The sequence below is a fragment of the Nothoprocta perdicaria genome, unplaced genomic scaffold (genome assembly GCF_003342845.1).
Source record: "Nothoprocta perdicaria isolate Ctin4 unplaced genomic scaffold, notPer1 scaffold_248, whole genome shotgun sequence".
Lineage (NCBI taxonomy): Eukaryota > Metazoa > Chordata > Aves > Tinamiformes > Tinamidae > Nothoprocta > Nothoprocta perdicaria.
In genome coordinates, this window is record NW_020455475.1 from 50,941 (window position 1) to 78,843 (window position 27,903).

General features: G+C 41.0%; 1 protein-coding gene across 1 annotated transcript; it reads left to right on the forward strand.

Moving 5' to 3' along the window:
• The first annotated feature begins 375 nt into the window (after window positions 1–375).
• On the forward strand, window positions 376–24,361 carry LOC112947833 (24-hydroxycholesterol 7-alpha-hydroxylase). The gene is made up of 12 exons (XM_026039978.1): window positions 376–552; window positions 7,318–7,453; window positions 7,974–8,148; window positions 11,113–11,262; window positions 11,845–11,938; window positions 13,417–13,515; window positions 15,929–16,019; window positions 17,083–17,216; window positions 17,394–17,489; window positions 18,742–18,830; window positions 22,338–22,425; window positions 23,579–24,361. The coding sequence occupies exons 1-12, from the start codon at window positions 376–378 to the stop codon at window positions 23,648–23,650; spliced, it is 1,401 nt and encodes a 466-aa protein (XP_025895763.1). The 3' UTR covers window positions 23,651–24,361.
• The last annotated feature ends 3,542 nt before the right edge of the window (window positions 24,362–27,903 follow it).

The window sequence follows — 27,903 nt, forward strand, 5'->3', positions numbered from 1 at the left end:
TGAACAGAGGAAAACGAGGCTGCCTTGCAGCTGCCTTGCTGCAGCTTCTGTGTCCCTGACTGCTTGTGCGGCGCTCCAGCAGCTCAACATTCCCCTTGTGCAAAGTTCAGGGATTTGTCACAGCAACATCTGAGTTTTGCAAGCAGCAGACTTGGTCCTCGTCCCASTTTCAAGGAAAACTTGTTCAGGCTTCTCCAGAACAAAGACTTGGCTTCCGTGCTTTGACATCTGTGTCCGTAGCAGTGATCAGCTGGCACGATTAATAAAAGAGGCCCCATTGATTGCTAAAAGAGGCTGGATAAYGCTGGCAAGCCCGGCGGTGCCCGGCGCGGGAGCAGGCGGAGCAGCCGCTGCAGCGGGCAGCGAAGAGGCAGCATGGCTCTTGCTCTGCTCTTGGCAGCAGTCCTGGGACTTCTCCTTGTCAAGGCTGTTCAGCTTCAGCTGCGGGACCCGGGCGCCCCTCCCTGCATCGGGAGCTGGATCCCTTGGTTTGGAGCTGCATTCCAGTTCGGGAAAGCTCCCCTGGAGTTCATAGAGCAAGCTAGAAGCAAGGTAATGGCTGTGACGGTGCGCCTGCTTGTGGGGGTATTCAGGGTGACTGCAAGGAGAAGGGAAAAGAGAAACCTCTGCAGTAAGTTTGCCCTTTACAAAATCAAGAGGCCCTTTTTTAATCTCACGAACATTTAGCTGACAAGGATTGTTTTTGCATCAGCAAAGTTCCTGAGTCCAGAAGCCGATTCTGGGGTGATCTCTGTGCTGTGATCATGCTGTCTGCTCCTGGYACCTCTGCCGTTTTGCAGTGTGTTCATCTGGCTCTCCTACTTTGGAGAACCCTGTGACAAATGCTGGGACCTGAAGCCTAGATTTTTATGTACCTAAAGTTAGGGGAGATAGTTCTGTTCCAGCATCCATATCAGTTGGTAGCCTGGATCAGTCAAGAGAGACACAGGCATTTCTGGCAGGCAATTTGTTCCACCCAAAAAAAAAATGTATGAAAGATGAGTGTGAAGACTCATCTCTGGGAAATGACTTTTTTTCTCTATGTCTGTCTATAGAGCAACCCTAAATAATCTGTTTGCATTAGATACCTAATCTCCAGACTCCTAATCGTAACTGACAGAAAACACATCTTCATATTTTCTGTTAGATGATATTATTGCTTAATGCTGATTCGGTGTAATCAGCACCGAAGAATTCCACACTGAAGGGTGGCACACTTGCAAAAACTGCGCAAAACTGAAACTGATGTAAAACCCTGGARTTCTTAAATAATAATAAATGCTAGATTTTTGAATTTGCTTTCTGTTTTTGAACTAAAAGATTTCATACTGATAAGCACTTCTTTGCCACTGTGGGTTTTATAAACTCAGAGGGTTAAATGAGAGCAGAGGTTCAAGTACATTCAGCTGATATAGGAGATATAAGAAGAGCATCAAGACCTGTGAATCTTGTAGTAAAACACATTGGAGTCACCACAGGATATGCTCCTAAGTAAGATCCACAGGATATGCTCCTAAGTAAGATCTTCTGTTCATTGGCTTTTGTGAGCTTAACAGGTCAGTTTTTACATTACATTAATATGTTTTTCCTTCATGTGTGCATACCATGTCAATTAAGTGCAAGATAGCAAGATGAATCCTTCCGTAACATTATAAAGAGTGGAGTATTTATTCATTATCTAAGGATGTACAGGACTATAAGAGATCTGCGTATTGAAGTCCGTTTGCCTACTGTTTCAGAAATTACGCCATGTAATCCTTTTAGTGAGCTGATTACGCCCCACCTAAAAACAGTCATAATTTATTTATTTCTTTTTAAGGAGGCTGTTGCAGAATGTTGTTGTTCTGTTGAAAACGTACTCAGATAGCAGTCAGGTTAAAGCAATCAGTCAGATTGCCCTGACTGCTCTTTCCAGGACAGTCTCTTTTGGGGACAGTTGTTTCGCCATGGCTTCACTTGCAACTTTTGTTGCTTTTTTTTTTTTTTCCTATCTTTTTTTCCAGGAAGCTCTCAGCAAAATCTCTTAAATGACTTTTTTTTTAAACAGACCCGACAGAAGAGTCATATTTTAGAGTGAAAAACACAGCATTCACAGTCTGAATGAATAAAGCTTTCACTTACTAAGGAGTGTGTTGAAATACCCACACAAACTTAGTGGCCCCAGATTCACTGATTTTGTTCATTTACCTGGAGGCCCTTTAGGCCACCCTTGGTGCTGTGGCAGCACCTACTAGATCTGAACACACTAAAAGCACTTGAAGGGCTTTATAAGCCCCAAAACCAAGTTTTGTTAGCTCAAGAAACTAGAACAAGAAACATTTTTAGTGAGAGCAAACCGGCAATCAGGCAGAGCAGAAGAGGTGGTTTTCTCACATGTCTCTTCTAAGTGTTTGCAGCAGGACCTTTCCTTGCCTTGGACTTTGTTCTTAGTCTAACAACTAGAGTCTTTCTTGATTGCAAACTCTCCTTGTGGTTTCCCTTTGGCAACAAGGGACCTGTCCATCCTTTGTTCCCAAGGATGACCATGTGCCTGCACCATGCTCTTCCCAGCAAGCTCCTGCTCCCTGGTGAAGCCTCCTCTCTTGCTGTCCCTTAGCTCTCCCTCCACAATCGAAGCTCTTCTGACTGAGCATGCTGATAGGCTCCAGAGAAAGCCTGGTCCTTACCTTCTTGGCACAGACGCCAGGAAAGATAAGCCCTTTTATTCATGCTTCTTTTTAAAGGACTCATCATTGCAGCATAGTCCAACCAAATCAGTCACTGTCCACCAACGGTGTCATTAACGGGCATTAAAAACGTTGACAAAATGTATTTTCAATCATTTTAAACTCTGTAATACTGCTAGAGGAAAGTTTGATGTCATTAATATGAGCAAGACAAGTGTGTTCAGAAACAGATTCTAGGTCATGTGGCGCACTCTTCAACTATGGATGTTGGTTTCTTCAAAGAGACTTTCAAAATTAGAAACTTTCTCCCCCAGATAAATCCTTCCTTCTTCCAAAGTGACAGTTATCTCTTTATCTGTCCTATTGGGTTAACACTTATTATCATTCCTTTTGTTTGTATCCCTCCCTGATTTCTCTCTCAAGTCRTTGAGTAACACGTTAATTCCCACTGTTTCCATTACGAACTTTGCTTGAACTCTGCAATTTCTCTTTTCCTCCTACAGAAGAACAAGTGGGCTGCAAGAATTGCCTCTCTTTCTCCATGTGTCATCTGCTCTAATAAAATATTTAATCTCTGGTCTAATAAAAGATACCACCTCCTCCTCCCTAAGCTGCCTTGGTAGTTAAAGTGGTTTTGCAGGTTGTCTGAAACAGGCAGTGATGTGCAACAGGAGTCGTTGTGCAACATGAATCTGCATACAGCTGCTTAACACTAGAATCAAAATCTATGGTGTCTCAGTTTGCCAGGAAAACAGGACAAGAGTAATGAGGAATTTCAAATGCTTCTCCTCATTTTATTATTTAAGGTCACAAGAAAGCTTTGGTAAATCCCTGGGATTAGTCTTCCTTGTTTTGGGAAGCTGCAGGTCTCCCTTCAGCATTGTTATCAGTGTTGAGACAAGGTGCCTCACACCAGGATTCACTTTATCCACCTTTCAACCTTGTTCTCCWTGTGAGATGATATGATGGGGCTCTGGCCCCAGGCACAGCTCTCCAGAAGACCACAGATAAGATAAGGTGCTTAAGTCCCTGAAATAGAGAGCTCCAGGTTTGTCTGTACATTCACAGAATCACAGAATGGTTGAGGTTGGAAGGGACCTCTAGAGATCATCTAGTCCAGCCCCCCTGCTCCAGCACGGACACCCAGAGCACATGGCACAGGGTGACRTCCAGGCGGGATTTGAAGATCTCYRGAGAAGGAGACTCCACAAGCTCCCTGGGCAGCCTGTGCCAGGGCTCTGTCACCCTCACAGGAAAGTTGTTCTTCCTCACGTGGAGATGGAACTTCCTGGATTTCAACTTGTACSCATTTCCCCTTGTCCTGTCACTGGCCACCACTGAGAAGAGCTTGGCCCCTTCCTCGCTACATTCTCCCCTCAGGTACTTAGACATATTCATCAGATCCCCTCTCAACCTTCTCTTCTCCAGGCTAAACAGGCCCAACTCACTATTGAGTTGGGACTCACTTTCCTCATAGGATAGATGCTCCAGTCCCTTAATCATCTTGTTCAAAATCATCAAATCATCTTTGTTGCTCTGTGCTGGACCCTCTTTAGAAGCTTTTACACTGAGGAGCCCAGAACTGCGCCCAATCCTCCAGGTGCGGCCTCACCAGAGCTGAGTAGAGGGTCAGGATCCCCTCACTTGACCTGCTGGCAACACTGCTCCTGATGCAGCCAGGATCCCATTGGCCTTCTTGGCCRCAAGGGCACACTGATGGTTCATGGCACCTCTTCCCAAGGGAAATAAACAGCTCAGGGCCCCTAATTCCCCGTGTGTCTTGACTCAGCTGCGTCTGTCTCAGCCTACAGTGATGGCTTTCAATGTGGCAGCACCCATGGGTAAAATGCTGTTTCTACATCCCTTGCTTTCCTCCTTTGGGATTCTGAAGAACCTTCTTTAGCAGTTTCTTTTTTTCCTCCTGAATGATACTTTCATGCGAGCATAGGTCTGCCTCGTGATGACACTGCTATGTACAGTGTTTCCCATTCTTCAAGGAAAAAACCCCACTATTTTCATGAGTGAAAGCAGCTTCTGAGGCCCTAATTGCAAACACCCTTTTCAGTTTGCTTTCTCTCTATATATAACCAGTTCTTCTGCAATGCTGTTTCAGACAGGGCTGGCATCTGGGAACACAATGTGGGCAGGTGACAACCCATGCTCCTGTTGCAAYGTGTGCATGGGCAAGAGAGGTGAATGCAGAACTCCTTCGACAACAGTTTCAATAGCTGATTTCAATATTAGAACATCAGAATAATTATACCAGGACAGAGGAAAAGTCTGTTTCTTCAGGCATCTGTTTCTAGTAGTGGCTGTTAGGGATGCTTAGTAAAAGGGTGCAAGAAACCCAACTCCAGGATAGAGGATGCCTTCTCTGACCTTCCTTCCAGCCTTCTAGCAGTCAACAGCTTCAGGACTTTCTAGGCTGGACTTTGCATCTAGAAATTGATACTCTCCTTCCCCCTTTTTACCCTATTTATCGTTTTGACTTGTTTGGCATCTTGTGGCAATGAATTCCATATTTTTAAGTATGTACCACATGAACAAGTATCTACTTTTGCCTCTTTTTAAATTAGCTAGCTTATGGGAGGTGCCTCCTCCTGTTTTATAATATGGTAAATAGGGAATAATTCATGTCTTTTCATTTTTTTCAGGCTCAGGTGTCTAAATCTATTTGCTATCTTTTACTGAAACATATATTTTTGCTCATCCCTGCTCTCCATCCCTGCACTTTTCCTAGCTTGCTATATCCTTTCTGAGATGATATGGGCAGAAATACATATRAAGGTAGAGGTGTGGGAAAAAATGGATTTAGATGATGTTTGCTGTACCTTTTCCATTCCTTTCCTAGCAATTCTGTTTTCTGAAAGGTATGTTATTGCTTTGAACATCCACCTTCATTGTGCTGTATAACTGCACTGAGTTGTTCTGGCAGCCTGTTTTTAATTATGTTTAATTTAATGCTGTTTAATTTGAACTATTTTAAATAGATTGCAGTAAATTGAATAGCATTCAAATCAAGATTAAGRCATAGAATTTCGGGGACCGCGTTGTCAGATGAACCAGATTTTAGGCTTCCCTGACTGTGTAGACTAAGTCTCCATTGACTACAATGGGAATTTAAACATCTTGCTCACAAGTAATTGCCTAAAATAAATAAAGTATCACAGTCTTTAACTGAATGACCTTTATTAGATAATTACGTTCTATTGCAGATTGCTATTACCTAATGCTATTTTATTTAAAATTAATTTGATCCATACTCACATTAATTTTAAATTAAAAAATCRGAATCAAAGCTCACATGGCACAAACACACTGAGTTTTATCCAGCCAGATGCTCACAACATGCTCTTAACCATGAACCAACAACCTGAGCAAGCTAACTATTATTACAGCAATCTTTATTTGTTATCACCCAGGGAGTTTAAACAGCCATTCTTTCTTTAATAAATTGCAGTTGAAAGACACAGTAAAAATTTAATTGATGTTGAGGGGAATCTTTTCTTTAGCTTTAAAGCACTTTGGACGGAGTAGGCTCTAGAGTACTGAAACCACAACAGGAGAAATGGTTAAAATAGATTATATCAGCAGTGTAAGCAAGGAGGAGTCAGGGCTTTCTAGTACTCCCATTAGGTCAACAGAAAACTTACCTTCGCCCTAGTCAGTGATATAACAGGAAATAGAAAAGGAAATTCCTTGATATGTTGAGAGACTTTGTGTAAGTCACAAACCTTTTCATTTTTACAATAATTTTACCAAAAGGCTGCAGTGTGCACACTAGTCTAAGTACCAGGCTTTCAGTTTCCAAAGGTTTTGCCTCTGATCAGAAATCAATTTCACTAAGAAAAAGATCCCCAATTCCTAATTCTGATTTCCCACCTAAATCTCTCCTCCAGCAGATATTGCACATCTRTTTGCCCATTTGAAGTATCCACAAATATCAATGAACTTTTTATGACACAGGAATTTGGAAGTGAATTCTTATTGCTGAAAGTTTTGAGGGGGATCTAGGAGGTTAGAGAAGMTCAAGGGAAAACAGGACAAAGATTTATAGTACCAGAAACATTCCTTGGCACGACGAGCTCAATTGATCCTGCTCAGGTTATAAGCTATTAAAATTAACCTGTAACACAGTCTGTAATCACCTACTCAATAAATATTTTTTTTGGTATGGACAGACGATTTGAACTAGAGTAAAAAAGAAGGTATAAGAGGACCCAGCAATGGGAAGTGTTAGTTACAAAAATGCAGGCTGAAATAGGTGGAGCTTTATGTTTTGAGTGTGAGTGCTTTGCTATGGCAGCCAAGGGATACTGTAGATAGTTAATCACTTGGTTCTTCAAATCCAGGTGGGCTTTTGTTTTTTGGGACTGTAATTTATTTCAAACATAAAATATTGGGCTCAGAGAAGGAATCTTCTATTTTATAAGAGGACAGGCAGGCACCTGTAATTCTGCATTTTGATCCATAATAAGTCTACACAGTTTGCTGTGATTCATATTAATCTTTGATTACTTCTGAACCTTGGGTACTGATAGCTGAAAGGAACAGGATGACTTGCCTGACCTCTCAGCATTAGTGCAGTCCTGTTGGGGCTCTTGTCAAATGTGTCAGCATTAAAGTAATGTAAAATCCTTGTCTGTTCCAGTATGGACCCATATTCACAATATTTGCTCTGGGAAAACGTTTTACTTTCGTGACTGATGACAAAGGGGCTGAAGCTTTTTTTACATCCAAGGACTTAAATTTTGAGCAGGCAGTTCAACAAGCTGTCCAGAATGCAGGTAAATGGGATCTCCTATTTTTCAAAATGAAAGTCAAATCTGTTTACCCGGAAACATTAAAGATTTCATCCAAAGCCCTTTGGCTTTTTGATCATTAAACGCCTGTCTTAACCTATGACCATACTACAAAACCAAAGGGAAATGCAATTCATCATGTTCTTCTCTGTGATACAGGCTTTAAGGTTTTTGAATCAKAGATTTCTACTGCTTCTATCATCAAGCAACTCTAATTAGAGATTGGTACTTTTTATGCACCTAGACACTCTGCCTAGTTGTACGAGGTCTGGAGCAATAATATGCTATCGTGTCCCCTGATTTGGAATATAGCTAGCAGTAATAATTAGTTATCTTTCAGGGCAGCTGTTATTAGAGCCTGATGTGGTACCTCCCATGCCCAGTAATATATCATTGGCATATATRTCATTTTCATAAAATGATAGATCATTTTCACTGTATCGTTCTGTGAAAATCTACCTTGACCACTTTACAAAACATATTTCTGTTTCTTTTTTATTTGAAGTTTCTGTTCCTGCAGAAGCGTTTTATCAGAACCATGGTAACCTCTACACCATGATGAAGGGAAAAATGAGTCCTTCAAACCTGCCCCAGTTCACGGACACGCTGTGCAAAGAACTACATGAGTACATGGGACACCTGGGCACCCAGGGAACAGGTGACCTCAATGACCTGGTAAGGTGAGGGAATTTTGCAACACATCTTATACACAGCTATCCTCTATGTGAGCAGAAATATTAGCATAAACCTATGCCCTAGGAACTCAGGCCCTCAGGTGTTAGAAAAAGTGTGTCGAGATACAGTTACGAAGCATCAGGTGGTTTACAGATTGGACAGGGTTTCATCCAAATATCTTTCACCCAGCTAGGAGAACCATCAGAGGTGTSTATTTTGAAGAAAAGAAAACATCTTCCAGCAAATGCTATTTTCAAAAAGATGGAGTAAAAGCATAAGTTTTTATAAAGAACTTCTGAACACACAAAATGTTTCCCCTTCAAAAGGTTGAAAAATTCCCGTAACATCCAGGAAGATGATATAGACTAGTATTGGGCCTGTTAAATAAGACCTTTGCACCTGATTTCTTCCTTCCTGAACTTCTTTCTTACTGTGAAAAAATCCCCTGACAGCCTCACAAGAATGTTTAATTCCCTCTCCTTTCTGATTACTGTGGATAACCTGTGTCTTGCCTCTCCATCAAGATTATGACTTAAACATTGCCTTTGGCTTGGCCTTATCTCTGAGATGTCATATCCAGGTTGTCTTTTGCCAACTTTTTCTGCTTAAAACATTTAAGATAAAGCTTTTCACTTCAACTAAAAAACTCACTGGGCACTTACCATCTCAGTGCATGCAGTGTGAATTGACTAGGGTAAAAGGTAATGTGTTGGAGCCCTCAGTCCCACTAATCTCAAGAGATGTGGACACCCCCACATCCTGGGGTGTTTCCCCACCTCTCCTCAGAGGCCAACATCTCATCTGCTTCTGCACTGATATCCTTTTCATTGGCTCCAGCAAACACAGCTTTCCCCTGCATGTGTCTTTCCAGAGCCCACCAGCAAAAGACGTTTTCAGAGTCTGTGGCTTGGCTGTGCTCCACTTTCTTTTCTTCCACACTGTCCCTCCATTCCCAATTAACCCATGCTAATATGTCCTTTATTTTCCCTGTCATGGTCTTTTGTAGTCTGCGTCTGCTTTACTTTGTAATTCAGGATCAAAGGGTGCAGACTCTGCTCTGTTTTTGTTACATATTTGCAGAGGTACCACTTTCGTCTCTGCCAATTCTACTCTCCTGTGAGGCCTCATGAAAAAAATGGACAGTCATCTAATTAGTAGCATGTTACACCACTGACTATGGTGCTAATACCGCCTCGTATTTTCTTGCTTTCACTCTATTTGAATCTATCTGTGGTCAAGTTTTTGAGGTCAGGGACAGACCTGTTGCTCTGTGCTGTACTGGTACCAGCACAGACCATGGGCTAAGACAGGGTCATTGGAGACTGGGTTGTGCAAATAATACACAGGGCATCACTCCATGCTGCATTCCTGATGCAGCCATGGGAAGCAGGGAATTCTTCCCATTGGCATGGCTGTCACCTCCTCTGGCAGTCTTAGAAATTAAGCTTATTTATATGAATCAAATGTTATTTGTCTAAAATTTGAAACACCAGTCATAGCCTGGTCTATAAACTGCAAGATCCRCAAGAATTATCCACAGTAAATCTGTGTTGAGTTTGATCAGTTCTTAGCATTTTTCTAAACAGGAATGAGTAAGACTTGAAATACAACATCGTGAATAATTTAGCTGCCTTGAAGTTGAATCCATAAAGCCAGCAGGTGGCTCCATTTTCCTTAGGATCTTTCAAGAACATGAAACAATTATTGCCTGTACCCATTTAGCTGGAATCTGTAACAATTTACTGGAGCTAATGTGTGCACATGGGATGGCCTAGGAAAGGAGCTGGAAGTTTGATGAGCCGATAGGGTAGGAGTGAGGGAAACAAACAAACAAACAAAAAACCCCAACAAAAACAGCATCTTTCTTTCCAGCCAAGTAACCAGAGAAAGGATTTCTGTTGGTGCCTGGTTGCAATATCCAGGAAGTCAGGGTGGGCTAACCTGAAGTTAGGGATATGGTTAGTAAGGAGGAGGGGGCCCTCAATGCACAAGCTGACCAAAGATGCCTCAGCACTCTGCCACCCTTCATGGGAGCAAATGTTAACAGATGAAATTCAGCTGCATACGGAGGATTAGCCTTAGATCTGTGTGTCTCTGTCTTAAATCTGTGTACCTCTGCTGTGAGGTACGAGCCTTGTGCTAGCCCTTCCATACAGCAATAAATCCCACAGCTTCTTATGTTGGCAGCTCACTGAACTGCTAGGGCCTGAGCCACAGGCCCAAGTTGGGATTGACTTGCAGCTGAATACGGCCCTGCTTTTGCAGAAGCACACAGAACTTGCCTGTAAATTGCTTCTGCTAACCTGCATTTAGGCTCATAAAGCTGCAGCTTTTGTAGGCTCTCGGGCAAGCGTTTCTGACCTTGAAGGGAATTTTCCCATCCAAAGCTGGGGATCTGGCCAGGTCCTGGTGCTGTAAGGATAAGGATCRTGCTGTGCTATAAGGATAGTAGGACATACCACGTTACCACTAATAAAGAAAATGCAAGTTTTGCTGCTTCGGTTTTATAAAATCTGGACCCTCTTATAGCAACTTTAGAGACCTCACATACGGGTGGACGCGCCGTGTAAGACCTCCCAATTGCCAGGAAGGGTCTCCAAATCCTCACTGCAACGGGGACTCCCCAGCAACTGCAGATCTGAATGACAGTAGTGTATTTAGGCAATTGGTGATATATCTTTTTCTTAATTACTATTGTTCTTCTCGTATAGTAATGGTTAAGTGCATTAGCTTGCTTACTTTGTCCAGAGCTACAACCTGGCATCCAAGCTTCATTAGATGTATCATTTTATTTCTGTATTATTTGATATTAATAGTAAACACAACCATTTTTTCCCTTGGTGTTTGGTTCTTTCTGCCACCCTCCCAGCAATTGGCAAAACACCACACTGTGTCCTGGCCTAAAACTGCTGCAGGAGCTGCCCCGCGGACTCACCTGAGCTGTGACACTCACTGTCCTGTGCTTGCAGGCACGTCATGTATCCAGCAGTGGTGAATACTTTGTTTGGAAAAGGCATCTGTCCAACGAGCCAGAGCGAAATCAAGGAGTTCCAAGAGCATTTTCAGAAGTACGACGAGGACTTTGAATATGCCTCTCAAATGCCTGAGTGTTTCCTGAGGTGAGGAGCAGACACAGTGCACATGGCACCGCTGGGTTTGGTTTGCTTGCTGTGGTACCAGCCACGAGCAGCCTTCCCTTGGAGGGTGATGTGCTGCCCCATCACAGAGCTGSCCAGAGGCAGCCAAACACCAAAGACCTTGCAGAACCTGCCAGTGATCTCAGGGCCATGGCAGCACCTTGGACCTTGCACTCTCACCAAGCACCTAAAAATTGCCTTCAGAGAGAACTTAGAATGCTTCAAAAATTAGGCCTTTCTACTCTCAGTGAGGGATCGTTCCTGAAAAAAATGCCCTTTCCAATTCACACAGAAGAAATATGCTGGAAATGATGTGAAAATATGGTAGTCTCAAGTCACAGGTCGTGTCTGCAAGATGAGACCTAGTCAATGTAGGCCCTGAGCAACTGATATTCTTCATGTGAACCAACACTGTTGTCAGTCAGACTGGCACCTGACTGTTGATCAACTGACTGTTGCCCAGGGGGTTTTGCAAAGAAAGCTGGGAGTTCTTCCCATGGAAAAGGAAATGTTGCCTTATCCTGCCTCGGTTAAGTGCTTCTTGTTTGTTTCTTTTCTTTACAGAAACTGGTCTAAATCCAAAAAATGGCTTCTAAAATTATTTGAGAAAGTGGTGTTGAATGCTGAGAAGACTAACCCTTCAGAAACCACTTCCAAGGTAAACATCTGAGGCTGTGAARTAGATGACTTTGCTGTATATTCTGGCTGGCAGAATGAAGGGCAGGAATAATTTCTGGAAGAAATAGGCCCCATGTGTCTGCTTTTATAGCTATACCTTAATTATGCAGTACTGCTGTCATCTGTGTTAGGTGACTCTAGATGTTTTAGCCCCACTCCTCAATTTAATTTGTTGCTTCCAGTTCTGAGAATTGACATCCTCCTCTGGGGAATTTTAAGCCAAGGGACTAGTGTTATGACTCACTGCCAACCTCTGGTGCCATAGGCACAGCGAGCAGTTGAAAGAGTCAAGAGAAAGACCTCTTCAGTTGCTTTTCCTGGGGGACTGGGCTGTTAAATTTCAAATCTTGTGTGCACTATTTTTAAGCCCTGATGTAGASTGAGTAGATCCGCTAATGGCCAGACTATGAATAAAAGGCAGATTGCTGGATTGGAAGCCAGGTAGCCTAACTGTTGATTGTGCCAAAGCTGTGATACGTTGTCCTCTTGGTTATTCTCCTTAGCTATGGCAGCAGTTCTGTCAATACAGCTGACAAGAGCAAGGGCCTACTGGGCTGGGAATTTTGATCTACCAAATGATTAAAGAGTAGATTTTTAAACAACTCAAATTTTATTTAAACTTTAGAAGTTTTACATACCACAATATCCTTTATATAATCAAAGTAAGGAAATTTAGCCTGAAGAATGGCAAGAAACAGAAGGCTGGGGAGAGGATCGTGGGAGGTAAAAAGGTGCAGGAGACACCTGCTCACCGTCTTTCATTGTGGGAAACTTAGATAAAGCAACAATCACTTTCTATTCAAGGTCAGACTTTCTCCTTTGAAAATTAGAGAAGTCTTCCCTGGATGCCTGGTCACCTTTCATTTAATTAAATAGTATAAAGAGAAGCTGCTACAYAGTTGCTATGGTTTCAAAGATATCAAGCTAATGAAGTCACTAATACCTGAAACTTAAGAGTTTGCTGATAGGTCAGACCACCCCTTCATAACAATTACTTTTTTGCAGGCACATACAGAATGTATTATTCATTTCCATCCATACAATTTGTTCAAYCTAGCTTTCAGGTTATTAAAGGTTATTAAAGATTATCTCAGGTTATTAAAGCACAGCAACAGGGCAGGAATTTCTAAGAAAAAAAGTTGTTTTTTTTTTTTTCATTTCCATATACAATTAACAATGAGGAGTGAGGTCCACTAAAAACCTTAAGAAAATGGAAGATAGCACAAGTATCAGTAGGGATTTATATGGTGCACTGAGTACTCTTGGCCTTCTGCCTGTGTCCCGTTGTCTCTGTACAGCCTTGTTACCTCTCTCATTTTTGGCTCCAAACAGACCATAGCTAACATTATTTCTCTTTGATAAGCTACTGGTATATCCTTGCATTTTGGTACACTCTACTCTACACTATATTTTAATATATTTTTAGAAATTCACATCATTTTTTTTCAATTCTGTCAGACACTACTGCATCATCTCCTGGATAATTTACAGGGAAGACATCTGGCTCCCAGTTATGGTCTCTTAATGCTGTGGGCTTCCCAAGCAAATGCTGTCCCTGTAAGTATGTCAGCTGTAGAAACAACTATTTCTTGTTCAAAAGCCTGTATTTGGGAAGCAAAGACTTTGAACTAGAGGTCATACACACTGCATATATTCCAAAGACAGGATTATCACACCCACAYAGATGACTACAAATAGACCCAGGTTGTAATGTCACAGAAACAATGACAAGAACTTTTCTTCTATTTTTCCTAAGTTGTACTGTCCCCTATCATAACAACATTTCAGGAACGTATCTTCCGTACATATAAATACATGAAATAACTTATTTTATATATTAAGATCAGAGTACTAAGCTGTGAAAAGCTTAGTTGTTTAATTCAGCTATTGTTCTGAAGCACTATGTCTGTTTTAGAGTAGAGAAGCTGTTTTGAATTTTCTGACATTCTCAATAATAAAAATATCAAAATCATAATAGAGGGTAACCTTATCTGAGTAAGCCTACTGAGAACAAAGAACTCTCTATTCCGTGAGTGAATTTGGCTGTTTCACTTTAAGGGCTTTATTGTATAAATATCTGCTGCTTCAGAGGAGGAAAGGCAGCAGTTTGATTCTGTTGGCACTTGAATTTTGACAGTGGTATAAATGGATTTGATGGATTAATGATACAGAGGTATGTGTGCTAACAAACCCAAAATATCTAAATGAATTAGGCTAACATAATGTATGTATAAAAATTTCTCAAATGAAAAAATCATAGCAAGAAAAACATCTTTTATTTACCATGGCACTAAGCTGATTGTAGCATACTTATATCTATTACAAATGTGATTTTAAAAAAAGATAATGAGTTATTTTATAGGTACTGCCAATAGATGTATCTTTATTTTTTGTAAATTGGATATTGCTACAGTTTACCCTGAAGTAATTTCATTGAGGTGTCTGTGGATTTACTTGTTGGTATAAGTGAGAGGCACAGCCTGCTCTGTGTTATCAGGATAACTGACATTCCTTCCATAACACTATCATTACTTACTTCTGTAATATTCAGCTCTAAATAGACATACAGATATTTCCTTGTTTCTCAGAATAGTCACAAGCCACTGTTCTGGTGACGGGAATTATGAAAAGGGACCTTTCACCTTCCCAAGGGTATGTTCACAAGTTAAACCCTTTCATCTGAAGCAATGCAGTTACCCTTTYTCAACCTGTACAGTGAAGACACGTTGTTCAGTTGCTGTGCAAGAAAAATAAGCCACCAGATTTGTTTTACAGAAGTACATTGCATCAGTGTAGGACTATTTGTGTAATAACAGTAGGAGTTCTCATCCCTTTTCCACACAGATGGCCCATGACCAGATTTGCATGCAGACTAGGTCTCTTTCTAGCTGGCAAGAAATACTCCTGGCAGTGCTAGGAGTCCCTCTGATTTCATCCTGCTTAAGAGGATTTTCTGTTCTCCTAAATTTCTTGATTTTCAACTTCATTGCATAATCAGTTAGCAAATTATTTCTAAAGGGGATATACCGCCCTTTGTTTTTGCTGTTAATTAAAACTTCTCCTGCCCATTTCARTACGAGTCACAGTGACAGTGCTCTGCAAGTTATTTAACCTTTATTTCTGTTAAATTAGTAGGAATTCAGTACCTATTTTTTTCCATTCTGGATGCTAAATCTAATCAATCACATACAATGACTCTAATTTAGGAATTAATTTTAACATCTAGTTGTTTGAAATTAGAGAAAGGCTTTTGTGTTTCAAAAATCAAAGCAGAAGCCATTTAAGGCTCACTGAAGAGGAATTTGTAAGCACACAGCAGATGACCAGACCTAATCTCCCAGGAGCTGAGCCTTCTGCTCTTGTTATTGAGTGGTTACTTGCCTAATATTGCTATTGAATTGGGCAGGGTAACTCCAGTGCAGGAAGAGAGCTCCACATTCYGGCCTTGCCGCTGTAGCCTTCTCTCCTGGGGCATTTGAGCAGACACAGGGACAAATGTTCTCAGTAAATTTACACTCCCAATAACTGAGGGGAACTGAGAGCAGTACACATTTTGTACCAGCGGTAGTTGTTAGTATGTGATACATGACATTTGTTTGCCTGTAACTCTTACTTTCTTTTTTATTTAAAACATAGATCAGATTTGCATACCATGTTATCATCCGCTGTCTTGGCCTGATTAAAAGAGGAAGTGGGATAAAAATGAGATKCATAATCCAGAGTCTTTCTTTCTAAATTCCTTTATATAATATTACAGTTCCAGCAAATCAGTAGAGGTCATCTGTTGTACAGTACTATCTTGCATGTGGATGTGCTCAGGAAATACAGTTCTCTGTGTATCTCAACAACACCAGGCACATACAGATAAATGCAAATATTTTCACCTGCCTCAGTGACTGGCTACAAACATACTTACAAGCTGTAATTCAGTTCTGTATTCCTGAGTTAAAGTACTTTCATCTCTGTTTAGATTGCATTTTGGACCGTTGCTTTCATACTGTCCCATCCATCCATTTACAAGAGAATCATGGAAGACCTGGCTTCTGTTTTTGGCAAAGCAGGTAAGAAAGGAACTCTTCTGGAACCTAGAAATGTTTTCTTCCCCATTGGCCCAGCATATGGCACACTTGGTTCTTGGCTGGGAATTTTGAATGTTGCTGTTAAGGGARCTACTGAAAACAGCGGGTCAAACTGTGAGTTCTTTACTCATCATATGCTAATGACTTATTTCTATGCATAACCACCTCTGAGAATTATTAGCAAAAGAAGGTAGGATGCATTTATCGGCTCCTTCCACACCTACCATTTAGAGCTAGTTTTGTGCTGGCCATTCTCATGCTTCTTTTCACACATCTGTGATGGAGTCAGGTGAGAACTTCTAGCTCAGCTGCATTTCATGGCATGTGCATGCCATGTAACTCACTATGGAAACGCAATGTGGTGAGTTGTAACTCACCAGAATTACAACTATTCCATTGAAAAAAAAAACAGGCCAGGAACTGTTCTCTTTCATCTGAGGCCAGCTGGTGCAGCATGATTCACTCCAGCATGTCTAATATTTCTTTCCCTCAAAACACATTCACCTTTCGGAGCAGTCATCCATGTGCAGTTGCCTGAACCATGTTTAGAATTGACATGAATCAAGACCATGTCAGGAAAAATGCCATTGATTAAACAGTATGGATAATCATGAAGCAATGTTTGAGCTTTTCCCCTGGCTCTCTTTTATTTACTAGCATCAGTGTAGCCCAAGAGCTTCACCGTGACACTTCATCTTGATGCCTACAGTCCCTGAGATAGTATCCTACCCAAGTATTTAAAAAATCCAGAGGTACATAACTACCAAGATGAGCTTTGTTTGACCTGGTCTGGCCAAGGCCATATCTACAGGTATTTAGCAGTTATTAAAATTATCTTYAAAGGTATTCCTTATCCAAAATGAACTTAAGTTGTAGAAATTTTGTTCTATGTATTTACGTAGAAATAGAAAATCTCTGGATGAAGACAAGATCCTAAGTCTTGAGGCATTCTGTCAGAAACTCTAAAACAAGATATGTCAATGTGAATCAAGTTAAGTATGAAATCTAATTTTTACCCAGAACCTTCTTCCTCATGCTACAACAGGTAGAGATAAAATAGAAGTCTCTGGAGATGATCTTAAGCAGCTCCCTTTTATTAAGTGGTGCACTTTGGAAGCCATTCGGCTGAGGTCGCCAGGAGCAATCACCAAGAAAGTAGTAAATCCGATTAGAATTCAGGTGAGATGCTTTTGTTTGTTTGTTTTCCAAAAGAATATTATATGATTCTTCCAGAAAAGGCCCTCTCAGTAGTTCTAGATGAATTAAGTTGTTGAAACAGAACAACTCAGGAGGAAATGTTTAGTGAATTCAATATAAGTTTTTCTACTTTGATTTAAAATTGTTTCTCCTTTTCAGAATTTCAGCGTCCCTGCAGGTGACATGCTGATGTTGTCTCCATATTGSCTGCACAGAAATCCAAAATATTTTCCTGACCCAGAAATGTTCAAACCTGTGAGTTGTGAGCTTTTTTCTTCTCATTGTTGTTATTTTGTTGTCTTTTTTTTCACATATTTCACACCTGAAGTATACAGTCAAGTTTGCTTGAAGTTGGGTATTTACCATCCTTTGAAGGAACATGACCTCACGTACAGAGAAAATGATGGAAAAAGAAATAAGCAAGACTAAAGTTGTTATATATTCTGGATTTTATATATGCATAAATATCTACACACACACATATATATATATAAAGTGATAAAATTTTGATGATGATTCAAAACCCATCAAGGAAAGACTCTACTGACTTCACTGTTGAACCAATCTGCAAGTGCTCTCCTCTACCTGGCATTTGTTTGTGTATCTCATCTGCATGTATTTAGCCAGGTTCTTTGGTCCTTCCAGTCAGATGATTTCAGGTAGGTATTAGCTCTGCTAATTCAGTAGCTCATCTAGAGTTTCTTTCTTATTATTCCATTCCAAGTGGCTGTGTGKGCAGGCTTGTAGCTGCTCTTTTTAGCACTATCTGTTTGTCTCTTTTTAGAAATATGTGAAGGAGTAATTAAAACTCCCCTTCTAGCATACTCTTCACCAGTTTGAAATCCCTTACTTTTATGGTAACTTGATAACTTTATTTGAAGAAGAAGACAAAAAAAACCTAGATGGTTATTTAGAAATTCATCCTTCTTCCAGCAGAACAGGGCAGTCTCCCTTGGATATTGCCACTCTGAATTGTATTGCTTTGCTCTGTCACCTCTGAGACAGCYGAAATACTGTGCACTTGTGTGCACACTGTCTTAGAAATGGCTTGTAGGAAGGACATACAGCAGGTGTGTGTTGAAGTACTAGTTTGGGATTGACAAAAGACACTGATCAAAGTCATTTTTGAGTGCACTTTTTGAATGTACTTATGTTTAAAGGTAAAGACTCTTTTACAGGTATTTCAACAGCTCAAAATACAGGATTTAGAAGAYGGGGGAGGGATAGAGGGATAGGATGAATGTCTAGTTATGGTGATTTTGAAAACCTCTCCAGAAGTTTGAGACACCTAAGTATCTTTAAAATGGAGACCTCATTTCTTTCCCTGAGAGCATGATTTTTGAGTCCAGTTTCTAACCATAACAGGTTGAATATTAATAATAAAAAAAGGCATTAGTGTGACTTTGTATTGAGGATTAGCTGTCCAAGATCATTTTTAGCCTGGAGAAATAAAGTTAAGCTTTATTTATATAAGGCTGATTTGGAAAAAAAWAGTTTCTTCCCACAGGATCGTTGGAAAGAGGCAAATTTAGAGAAGAATGCTTTCTTGGACTGCTTTGTGGCATTCGGAGGAGGGAAGCATCAGTGTCCAGGAAGGTCAGTGAAAAAGCTGGGGTTTATTTATTCCCAAACCCTGCAAARAACAGCTCTCTTGAACTGGGCTCCTCTTACACTTAGAGATAAAGTGTTTTCATTGCTTTGCTCTCTGTTAGCGCCCTAATGCTCAGCATTAATCTGGACCTTGCCCAAACCGATTTGAAAGTGTTTTTATTCCTGGAAAAGGCAGTTTAAGCCATGATATAAAAGCAGAGTCTGAGAATCTGAGACTAGTGTATCAAAAGATCCACTGGGACCTTTTCTCCACAGGGAAAAATATCAGCTTGGCTCTGCTCTTTCTGGGGCACCTTTTCAATTACAAGCACGCTAGTTTATACGCACAAGCATTTAGGTTGCCATAAAACACTTACMAACTAACATAACGAACATTTCTTTGGTCTGAGAGTTTCTTCTCATCCTCCCTGATGCCATTAACATCTTCACCCATCATCAGAAGCCCTGATCATTGGTTCCTCTGTGTTTAAATCTCTTCTTTTTGCACTAGGGGCCATACAACTGAATGAAGGCTTAAATATCAAAAGGTGCCTCTCAGGTCTCCTCCAGAGAGAGGTCTGGTCTCCAACCTTGATGCTTCTTGCAATCTTTATGCTATTTTCTCTGCCGTCCCTCTTCCTGGAACAAGTCTCAGGGAGCCAGCTGCTCCTTTTTTTTTTCTGCGTTCAGACATTTCTACATTCAAACGTAATTTTTTTAGGAACCAAGAAACCTTAAACCAAGTTAGCTTAACTCAGGAGTCCCACCTAGAGTGAGGAATTCAGAGGGCGTCATAAAGGATTTGTGGTGTTCTGCACCACAGTGCAGGCTATGAATGTTAGAAACATTTTGTGAAGATGTAGAAGACACAGGCTCCAGGAGCAGAACTGTGTTCCCCATTCAGGCTTGCCCCTGGAAACCGCTCACTCACTGCTCTGCCTCTATGGCTTTTCTTTTGCTAGATACAAGCCCAGCCTCCTTCCCAGAAATGGCAATAGGAGAATTCACAGGAGACGTCCACAGCTGCAGGACAAGCTGCAAAACAATACTGCTGAACACAGTTTGCTTATATRTACCGACCTATTTCTTGTTTCAGACTGTTCTCTGAATTCAGCTACTAGTTGTAAAATAAGTTTGTGATCAAAAAGAAATGGATAAATGTTTCTACACAGGATCTTTTATTTGCTGAAAGACAAAAAGTCTTTTCAAACCCTTTTACTAGGCCACATGGTGACATATGCCTTTGCGTTTTGCCGCTAATAATGCTAAAAGGACTTTTTCCAGGTGGCCTTGGAAAAAAAGGAAATAAATGAAAAGATGTATCTGGACCCCAGTTTGCAGATTCCCTTAGCATAACTGAGTTGAACAAGATTTTTTCGAATTAAAGGTGATTCTTCATTTAAGTGGATACTGACATTTAGTATATGATATTTTAAACTATTTCTTCTTAAATTGCAGAAGTTCAACATGAAATTAAATGCTAATTTAATTAAAGCTAAAATTAACATCCTTGTTAAATATTCTAGCAAACTGACATGAGAAGAGTTCCCACAAAGCTATTTCCACCCTGTCTTTATTACCTAGGGATAAGATTCGTTGGCAACGGAGGACTTTTACCACAACACTTTTGTCCGAGTAGGTAACTATCACCTGGATGATTGCACTAAACATATGCATCTCTCTGTTGTCTCCTCTAATATGCTGCAAATATAAATTCTTCAGCACAACAGCTCTGATTTTATTCTCAGATTCCATTTAATTTGACTACTTTGACTTTATGCATTTACTGCAAGATCTCAATCCACAGTTGGCCTCCTAGATTGCAACGTGACACAAATACATAATAATGCATTGTACACAATATTTTAGGGAGTATTTCCCTGTGAAGTCCCTTGGTCATTAAATAAAACAGGAAGACATCAGTGACTCAGAAATTTTAGGGGAAAACTACTGTAGAACTCAATCATGAATATGAGAATCCAGTGGGAACTGAGGAGCATTCAACTGCAGGAGAGCCCATAGGTTCAGCTCCCTAGAAGTTTGGGACTCAGGCATCCTGCTTTCCTCTTCTAGAGGAGATGTGGCCTGCTGGCAAGCCACAGACTGCCCTTGTGTCTCAGCAGCTCTCTTTGYAGAGTAGAATAACTACAGATTAACCCAATCACAGAGGTAACTGGGAGCTGTTGGGGCTGGTTAGCCCACATTCAGCTTTGAAGGAGGACCCTCAAAGAGCAGGTCTTTCACTTGCAGGGCCATGTGGAGGCAATTTGATTGCCTCCACACACCTTCAACAGGCAACATGGTCCCATTCATGTCACGGCTTGGTGTGTCCAAGCTAMTGCAGTGAGAGTGTTTCAGCGACAGGAGGGAGCCCGTCTTGGTCCGGTGTTGCTGGCGTTGAACTGGGCCTGAGACCTGCCTGAGCTCATTTTTATTGAAATATCCCTGTGCTGCAGGCTCAAGGTCACAAGATGTTGCCTATCTCAAGGCAACTGCAATGTGAAATCGCAGAGAGAGTCGGGGTTTGCGGCTGTGCCAAAGACAAGCAGACATCCTCCCACCCGGRAGCACAGGGCAGCTCCGTGCAGAGGTCCGAGCGGCTCTGCAGGACCTGCCCTGGGTCTCTTGGGCTTTATTAGCTTCTCCTTCACACCTGCCAGGACAAATCCACACTGACACCTTGTGAAATCATGTGGTCTTCTCCACGGTGCATTCTCCGGTTTGTGTTTTATCCAAGTTCTCCAGAATCTCTCAGATAATGGAAAATTAGCTGTGTAGAAGGGCAAGGTACTGTTACAGTTTTGATGAGGTATTTAACACATATGTCTAAATTGCACAAATGAGTAATTCTATAACTTGACGTGTGAGCTAGTGTCTGAATGCAGAAAGTTCTTATTTGTCTCTAAAGTAAAAAACAAGAGTCTAGAGGACTTCACCTGTGGTCATCTGGGATCTTCTCCAGACTGACTAAGGAAGAGCTTTCTAAGTATGCTACAGAAATAAAAAAATCATACCCTTGGGTCTCATACTGCATCCTAATGCTGACACATTAAATAACAACTCCCACTGTCACAGCTACTCTGATGTCATCAGGCTCCCAGCTGTATTATATAACTTTATATAGAACAAYTAGTCATATAGCTTTTTCTATATTTGACTTTCCTCTAACTCCTATGAAGTTATTTCAAGTCAGCAAGTGTCGGAGGAACATAAATGTGTACACTGTGGAAAAAAACATAATGAAAAAGATCTGTTTTAAAATAGGGTGGCAGGGGGATACATTAGCTCTCGAATTTCACTGGAAAGAAGGGACAGCCTCTACATTCTTGTCCTTCACTGACTAATAAAGTAGAACAAAACCACAGCTGATTTTCCTATTGCAAATGAACCTTCAGGTGGAACTAAAGCATGGAATGTAAAAGGGGCAAAAGACATCCTGCCTCTTCCCTGCTAACAGGTAACATGTGTGATGGGCATGCTGGACATCCACTGTTTTTCTCCTTTTTCCTGCAGGTGGTTTGCTATCATGGAAATCCAGCTGTTTGTTGTGCTTTTCCTATACAAATATGAGTTTGTTCTTTTGGATTCAGTACCAAAGGAGGTAAATGTTCTGTGCCTTTATTTAACATTCCACTTCTTTTAATCCTTCATTCACTGTGCTGAGCTTAACAGCCACGCTCAACTCTGCTTACCTATGAGGAAGTAAAATGCTATTAGGCGTTTTGCAAAACACACAATTAATAATCCTGACATCATTTTTACTCAGAAAATCCAGGGTGGCTCCAGTGATGCTAAGTGGGCTGCTTCATGTATAAAAGAATGCGTCAAAGAGAGTATTTTGCCTCATTGCCTAAATATTTTAAGAGGCTTTTCATTACTTTCTGCAACTCACAAAAGCAATGAATATGGAATTGGATTAATAACACCTTGAGGCTGACATGAAATCAGAGGCAGTGATCTCAAAACAGTGCTACCAGTGCCCTTACTTACATATTCTGTGGCGAAAGAGAAACRGGTTGGGATAAGACTGAAGGAATGACCGTCATACAGAGGGGTTTTACATGTAAGAAGGTGGCATGGTCTCCCAAGTACTTCCTCCTCTCTCCTCACAGTAATTTTGCACCGTGTCCTTCCTGCTTTCCAGAGAACTGTTCCTCACCAGCATGAGCACTGCAAAAGGAGCACACCTACATGTCACARCCCAACATGCTCCACTAAGGAGAAGAGGGAGGTGTTTGGAGTGACATGTAGTTTGGAGGGACATGTAAAGAAAAACTCTGTAGAGTTGCTGTTTAAGTAGAAAATTGGGAGAACTCAATTGAGAGGAGGAACTCAGCTGTTCTCAAAGATCATGAGATGTTAATCTCAAGCACTGATAGGAAGTCCATCCAAAATAAGGATGAAGGTTACCTCTTCAGACTGATGATGTGCTGCCATGCCTCTTCTCACTGGAGCTGATTGTAAGGTGGGTCTGCATCCGCAGGAAATTGTGGCAGTGAAGTCCATTCAAAGTCAGCAGAATTTCAGAAGGCCTCATATACTATCCTCTGTCAGAGCAAGTGGAACCAAAAGCAGTCACAAAGGCCCTGTTTGGTGCCTTCAGTGGAGCTAAGAAATACTSTCTGGATTGGGTCGTGAGTCTCTCAGATTAAAGCTCTGAGAAACTGTATTTATAATGTTATGAGTAAATTAAGAAGGTAATTCTGTTAACTAAATAAAATTAAATGTTTCTATTGCTCTTTTGCTTTTTGCAGAGCCCTTTACATTTGGTGGGGACACAGCAACCCATGACGCCATTCCGGGTCCAGTATAAACACCGGGAGTGAAAGCTGACCAGTTTGCCCACTTGTCTTCCTTTGCTGGCCACCATCAGACGAATGGGCCACTGAGCTCCTTCTTTTTGGAATATCCTGCATGTTCAAATATATATTATCACAGTTAAGAACTGTTAAGAAGTTAAGGGAAGTCTTAACTTTAAGTGCTGTAAACACCCTGTGCTGTGGTATGGCAGGCCAGCGTGGGGGACAGGTCCCRCCTGAGATTTCCACTGCACAGGATTCAGAATCAGTCCGTGCATGAATATGCCGTGATAAGTTGATCATAATGTTTGGCTCCTAATGAACAGCCATAGCAAGAAAAGACATTGCTATTTGTCAAATTATTTGTCACAATTCTGTAACACTTTTGCTTTTCTTCTAACCTGCCTTCTAAAACAACTTACACAAAACTAAAAATAGTTAATCCTATAAAGAGTGTCTAGTAAAAGTTGTTCTAGGGAGCTGTCAGATAAGTTCAGATATCAACACTTTAACTGCTGTCAGATTTCATATTCCATAAGAGCTGTTATATATTTTTAGTCTTTTAAGTAAAGATTACTCATCATTTTATAAGTATTTTCAAAAACACGTATATGGACTTTTAACAACAGCAAAAACAATGAGAATAACATTCATAATAATATATCAGTTTGATGCATAAATTTGTACCCTTATATCAGACATTTGTTTACAGGTTTTGTGACTGGACAAGGATTCACCCAACTTCTAAGCTAGCTCGTGATGAGCTGTTCAGTAACTGTAAACTGTTCATTTTTTTCCATGTGCAGTTATTACCCCAAAGCATATATTTTTACTTTAAAATTTGGAAATGTCCTCAATATCTGGTCAGATATCTTGTAAATCTGTGTAGATAAAAATTTATTTTCCAATAAGTATTTCTTTTTTAATCTTGTGTTTAGTCAATTTGTTGCTTCTTCCCTCCCGCAAAAATTCTGAAATGGCAAGTTTGACCTTAAAGTAAAAGATCCCTAAAGGGAAAGTATAACCTAAAAGGTAGCATCCGTTTGGTTAAAGTGGATCAGAAGCATTTGAAAGCAACCGTGAGTATTTGCTAACACGGGTGGGTTCTGATGTGTCCTAAAAGCAGGCACGGATCTGGTGTGGCTTCTGCGTGTTGCTCATCCTATCAAACCCAATGTGATGATGTCTTGTGCCCATGGGAGCCACCGCATCCCGTAGGAGGACCCTGTGGGCAAGGTGTGGTGAAAGTTTGGGCCCTGTGCACATGAAAGAGAGCACGGAGCAACGGTAGCAGTAGGGAGAGCCCAAAAAACATCCAATGTGGCCCCTACCAAGGCTGGAGAACCTTGGAGAACCTTCTGTCCTGCTGCCCTGACTTATGTGGCGTCTACAAGCAGAAAATGGAGGCTTTCTGTAGCCACCAAGGCACCAGAAAAGCAGCTGAAGAAAAGACCTTTTGGCTGTCTGTGGAGTCCCATCACCATGTGCTTGGCCTGGAACGTGTCAGCTCCGTGCATTTCCCATGCTTTCCTAGGTGGAAAAAGTAAGTGAGGGGAACTAGTAACGTGATGTGGTTGTCAAGTAATAAAAGCTAAATGGGCTCTTCTGCCTGGAAGTAATTCAGAAGCTTCTGGGGAGGAGATGAAAGTACTTTATCACTGAGATAGTGTTAAAGGGATCTGAGGGGTCATCACAATGCCCTGCTGAGGATTAGATTAAGAGTCTAAATCATACTTCTTCAAATGTTTGCTCGATCTGTTCCTAAAACAGCTCTGCAGTGCTGATGCTGCACRGGTGATTCGTTCTTTTACCCGGCTCTCCCTAAGATTAGAAAGCTTYTTATGTCCAGAACAAAATTCCCTATTACCACATACGTTTGTTCCTCTGTATCCTCTCCTAAACGGACATGGGAAGCAGCTTATCTTTTTCTTCCTGGCAGCTTCTTACGTGCAGGGACCCGGTTGCTAATGGGATGAAGAAACRTGCCGCAAAGGTAGGCTGCGAAATCCAGCGCTTGCAGCCAACAATTTCWTCTTTGGGGTGAGCAGAGACTGCCTGTTAGTTGAGCCCAAGAAAAAAAACATGAGGGACATCTGTGAATTTTGTTTGTTGTTTCTTCTTCTAGGTAGAAATGCTTTTTTTTTTGTTTTATTTTTCTGATGATATCAAGCACTTTCTCTCTAGGGATTGGGGCATTATAGACTCGTACGCAACCTGCTGCACTCACAGGAGAGATGGTGCTGACTGCAGCGAACCTCGGACCTGGCGCTGGCTCTGTTGCTGGTGGGAGGAATCTTTCATGACAAATTCTTCTCCCAGTAACAGCCCAACTTCACCCGACTCTGGTAAATCTGCACTTCTATATTTGGAGACAGATGTTTAACATTTTATTCATAATAATACCACAGGGACATACAAAGCAGAAATTTTTTAAACTTACCAAGAAATATAAATATATATATACACACACATCTATCTATCTATCTCTCTATCTCTCTATCTCTCTATCTATCTATCTGTCTTTTCACTTCTACCTTCTGTATGAAATATGGATATTAAATACAATGTTGTGGAGCAGCCCATGAAACTGTCTCCGAAAATGCAGCTCTTTCCCTTCCAAACACACCACAGGCAAACCTACCTTCATACTGGAATAAGAAGCTTCTTTTCTGAATCGGTAAAACAAATGGCTAGAATCTCTTAAAGACAGAAAGGAAATCTAGAATTAGGAGAAGTGTGCTATAAAACTTCTTTTACTTTGAATTTTCTTCAATAATTGTTGGGCCTTGTTGTGTAACAGGGAAGAGTTTCAGGAAAAAAAGTACCATGTTGCAGCAAAATATTCTCAATGTTTTTGAGGAAGCTACAAATATTTTCATTGAAATCATGCATTTCCTGTGAAAAAAAAAGCATCTGACAGAAAACTCATCAAGTTTGAATTAAAATTGTTGACCTACTGCAAGTGAATGTTCTCTGGTCCATGTGGTGAAAAGATAACCTCTGTATCAGCCACCACCTCCCAGAATAACCTCAACTTCTTTTATGTCTTCTCTCTAATGACCCTCCCYGAAGGTCCCTCTCATCTGTGCTTAGAGGTCAAGTATTTCAAGCAGTTTCTTTCCTTGCAGTGGTGATGGGATTCTGTATCTTTTCTGTGCAGCYGATTGTCACAGCAACCAGAAGTTTGGGCATAGCACATATATCTCTTGGAGAGAGATGTCTGAGGACTCAAAGATAGGGCTGTAGCCTTGAGAGGTTAGCTAAAAATAATGACTTCCTTTAGAAAACAAGCGAACGAGTTTGAAGGCCCTCACACTGTGCTCTGCTTAGGTGCTTGTGCCAAGCAAAACTTGTCTTAAGCCTGTGTTGTGCCTTAAGCAAACACCTTATTGATTTGCACACTAAGAATGGGTTTCAGCTTAAGCACAGCTCAAGCGCTTTGCTGAATCAGGGTCCAAACGCCTTCCTTGCTAACCGTTTGTTTGCAGTTAGTCTTGGCATCTGCAATGTGATTTTAWGTGATTTTATGCAAGGTTAATGGAATTACTGAGGTGGCTCTGTTCCTTTGAGGTGAAACCAGCAAACATGAAGCGCTTTTAGGAAGGACATTTTTTAAACAGCTACATTTATAGCACAAAACAGGAGGCTTCCTTGGCAGCAAGCATCTTTCCCAGTTATTTGGTACATTCTAAACGTGTGGCTCATCACATGGCAGAAAATATTTCCTCTCYGCTGGTATGCAGTGGAAGGGGAATTAGACACAAGAAAGGCATTCAAAAGATAGCAAGCTTTTAATTGAAACAACCAAGGAGAGGCTTTCATCGGGTAGCCGTTCTGAATGACATTGGCCATGCAACTGATTGGCACAGCCTTATTTTTTTTTTTTCACTTTGATCATAAAATTACTAGGAAAGGCTTAATAGAGTTATAAATATCTTGTTTCCATGAGAGTCCTGGGAAGATAATTATAGCACCACAGTCTTTACAAAGATAGAGCATTTACAAAATGATATTATCTGAGGACTCCAATGGATAAGGCAGGGAATTCTGTGTTCTATTCCCAGCTCTGCTATTGACTCACTGTGCACTTTGGGCAAATCGCTTCATCCCCTAGTGACTCAGTTTCCTCATCTATAAATTGCATTAATAATGATAATTACCAACGTCTGCGAAGTCTAGGAATTAAAAGTTCAAAGTACTGCTTACATGCATCAAAACACTGAAAACTCTGCTTGGTAGTAACAAATGTCTGTGAGGCTTTGGGTAAATTATGCCATTTC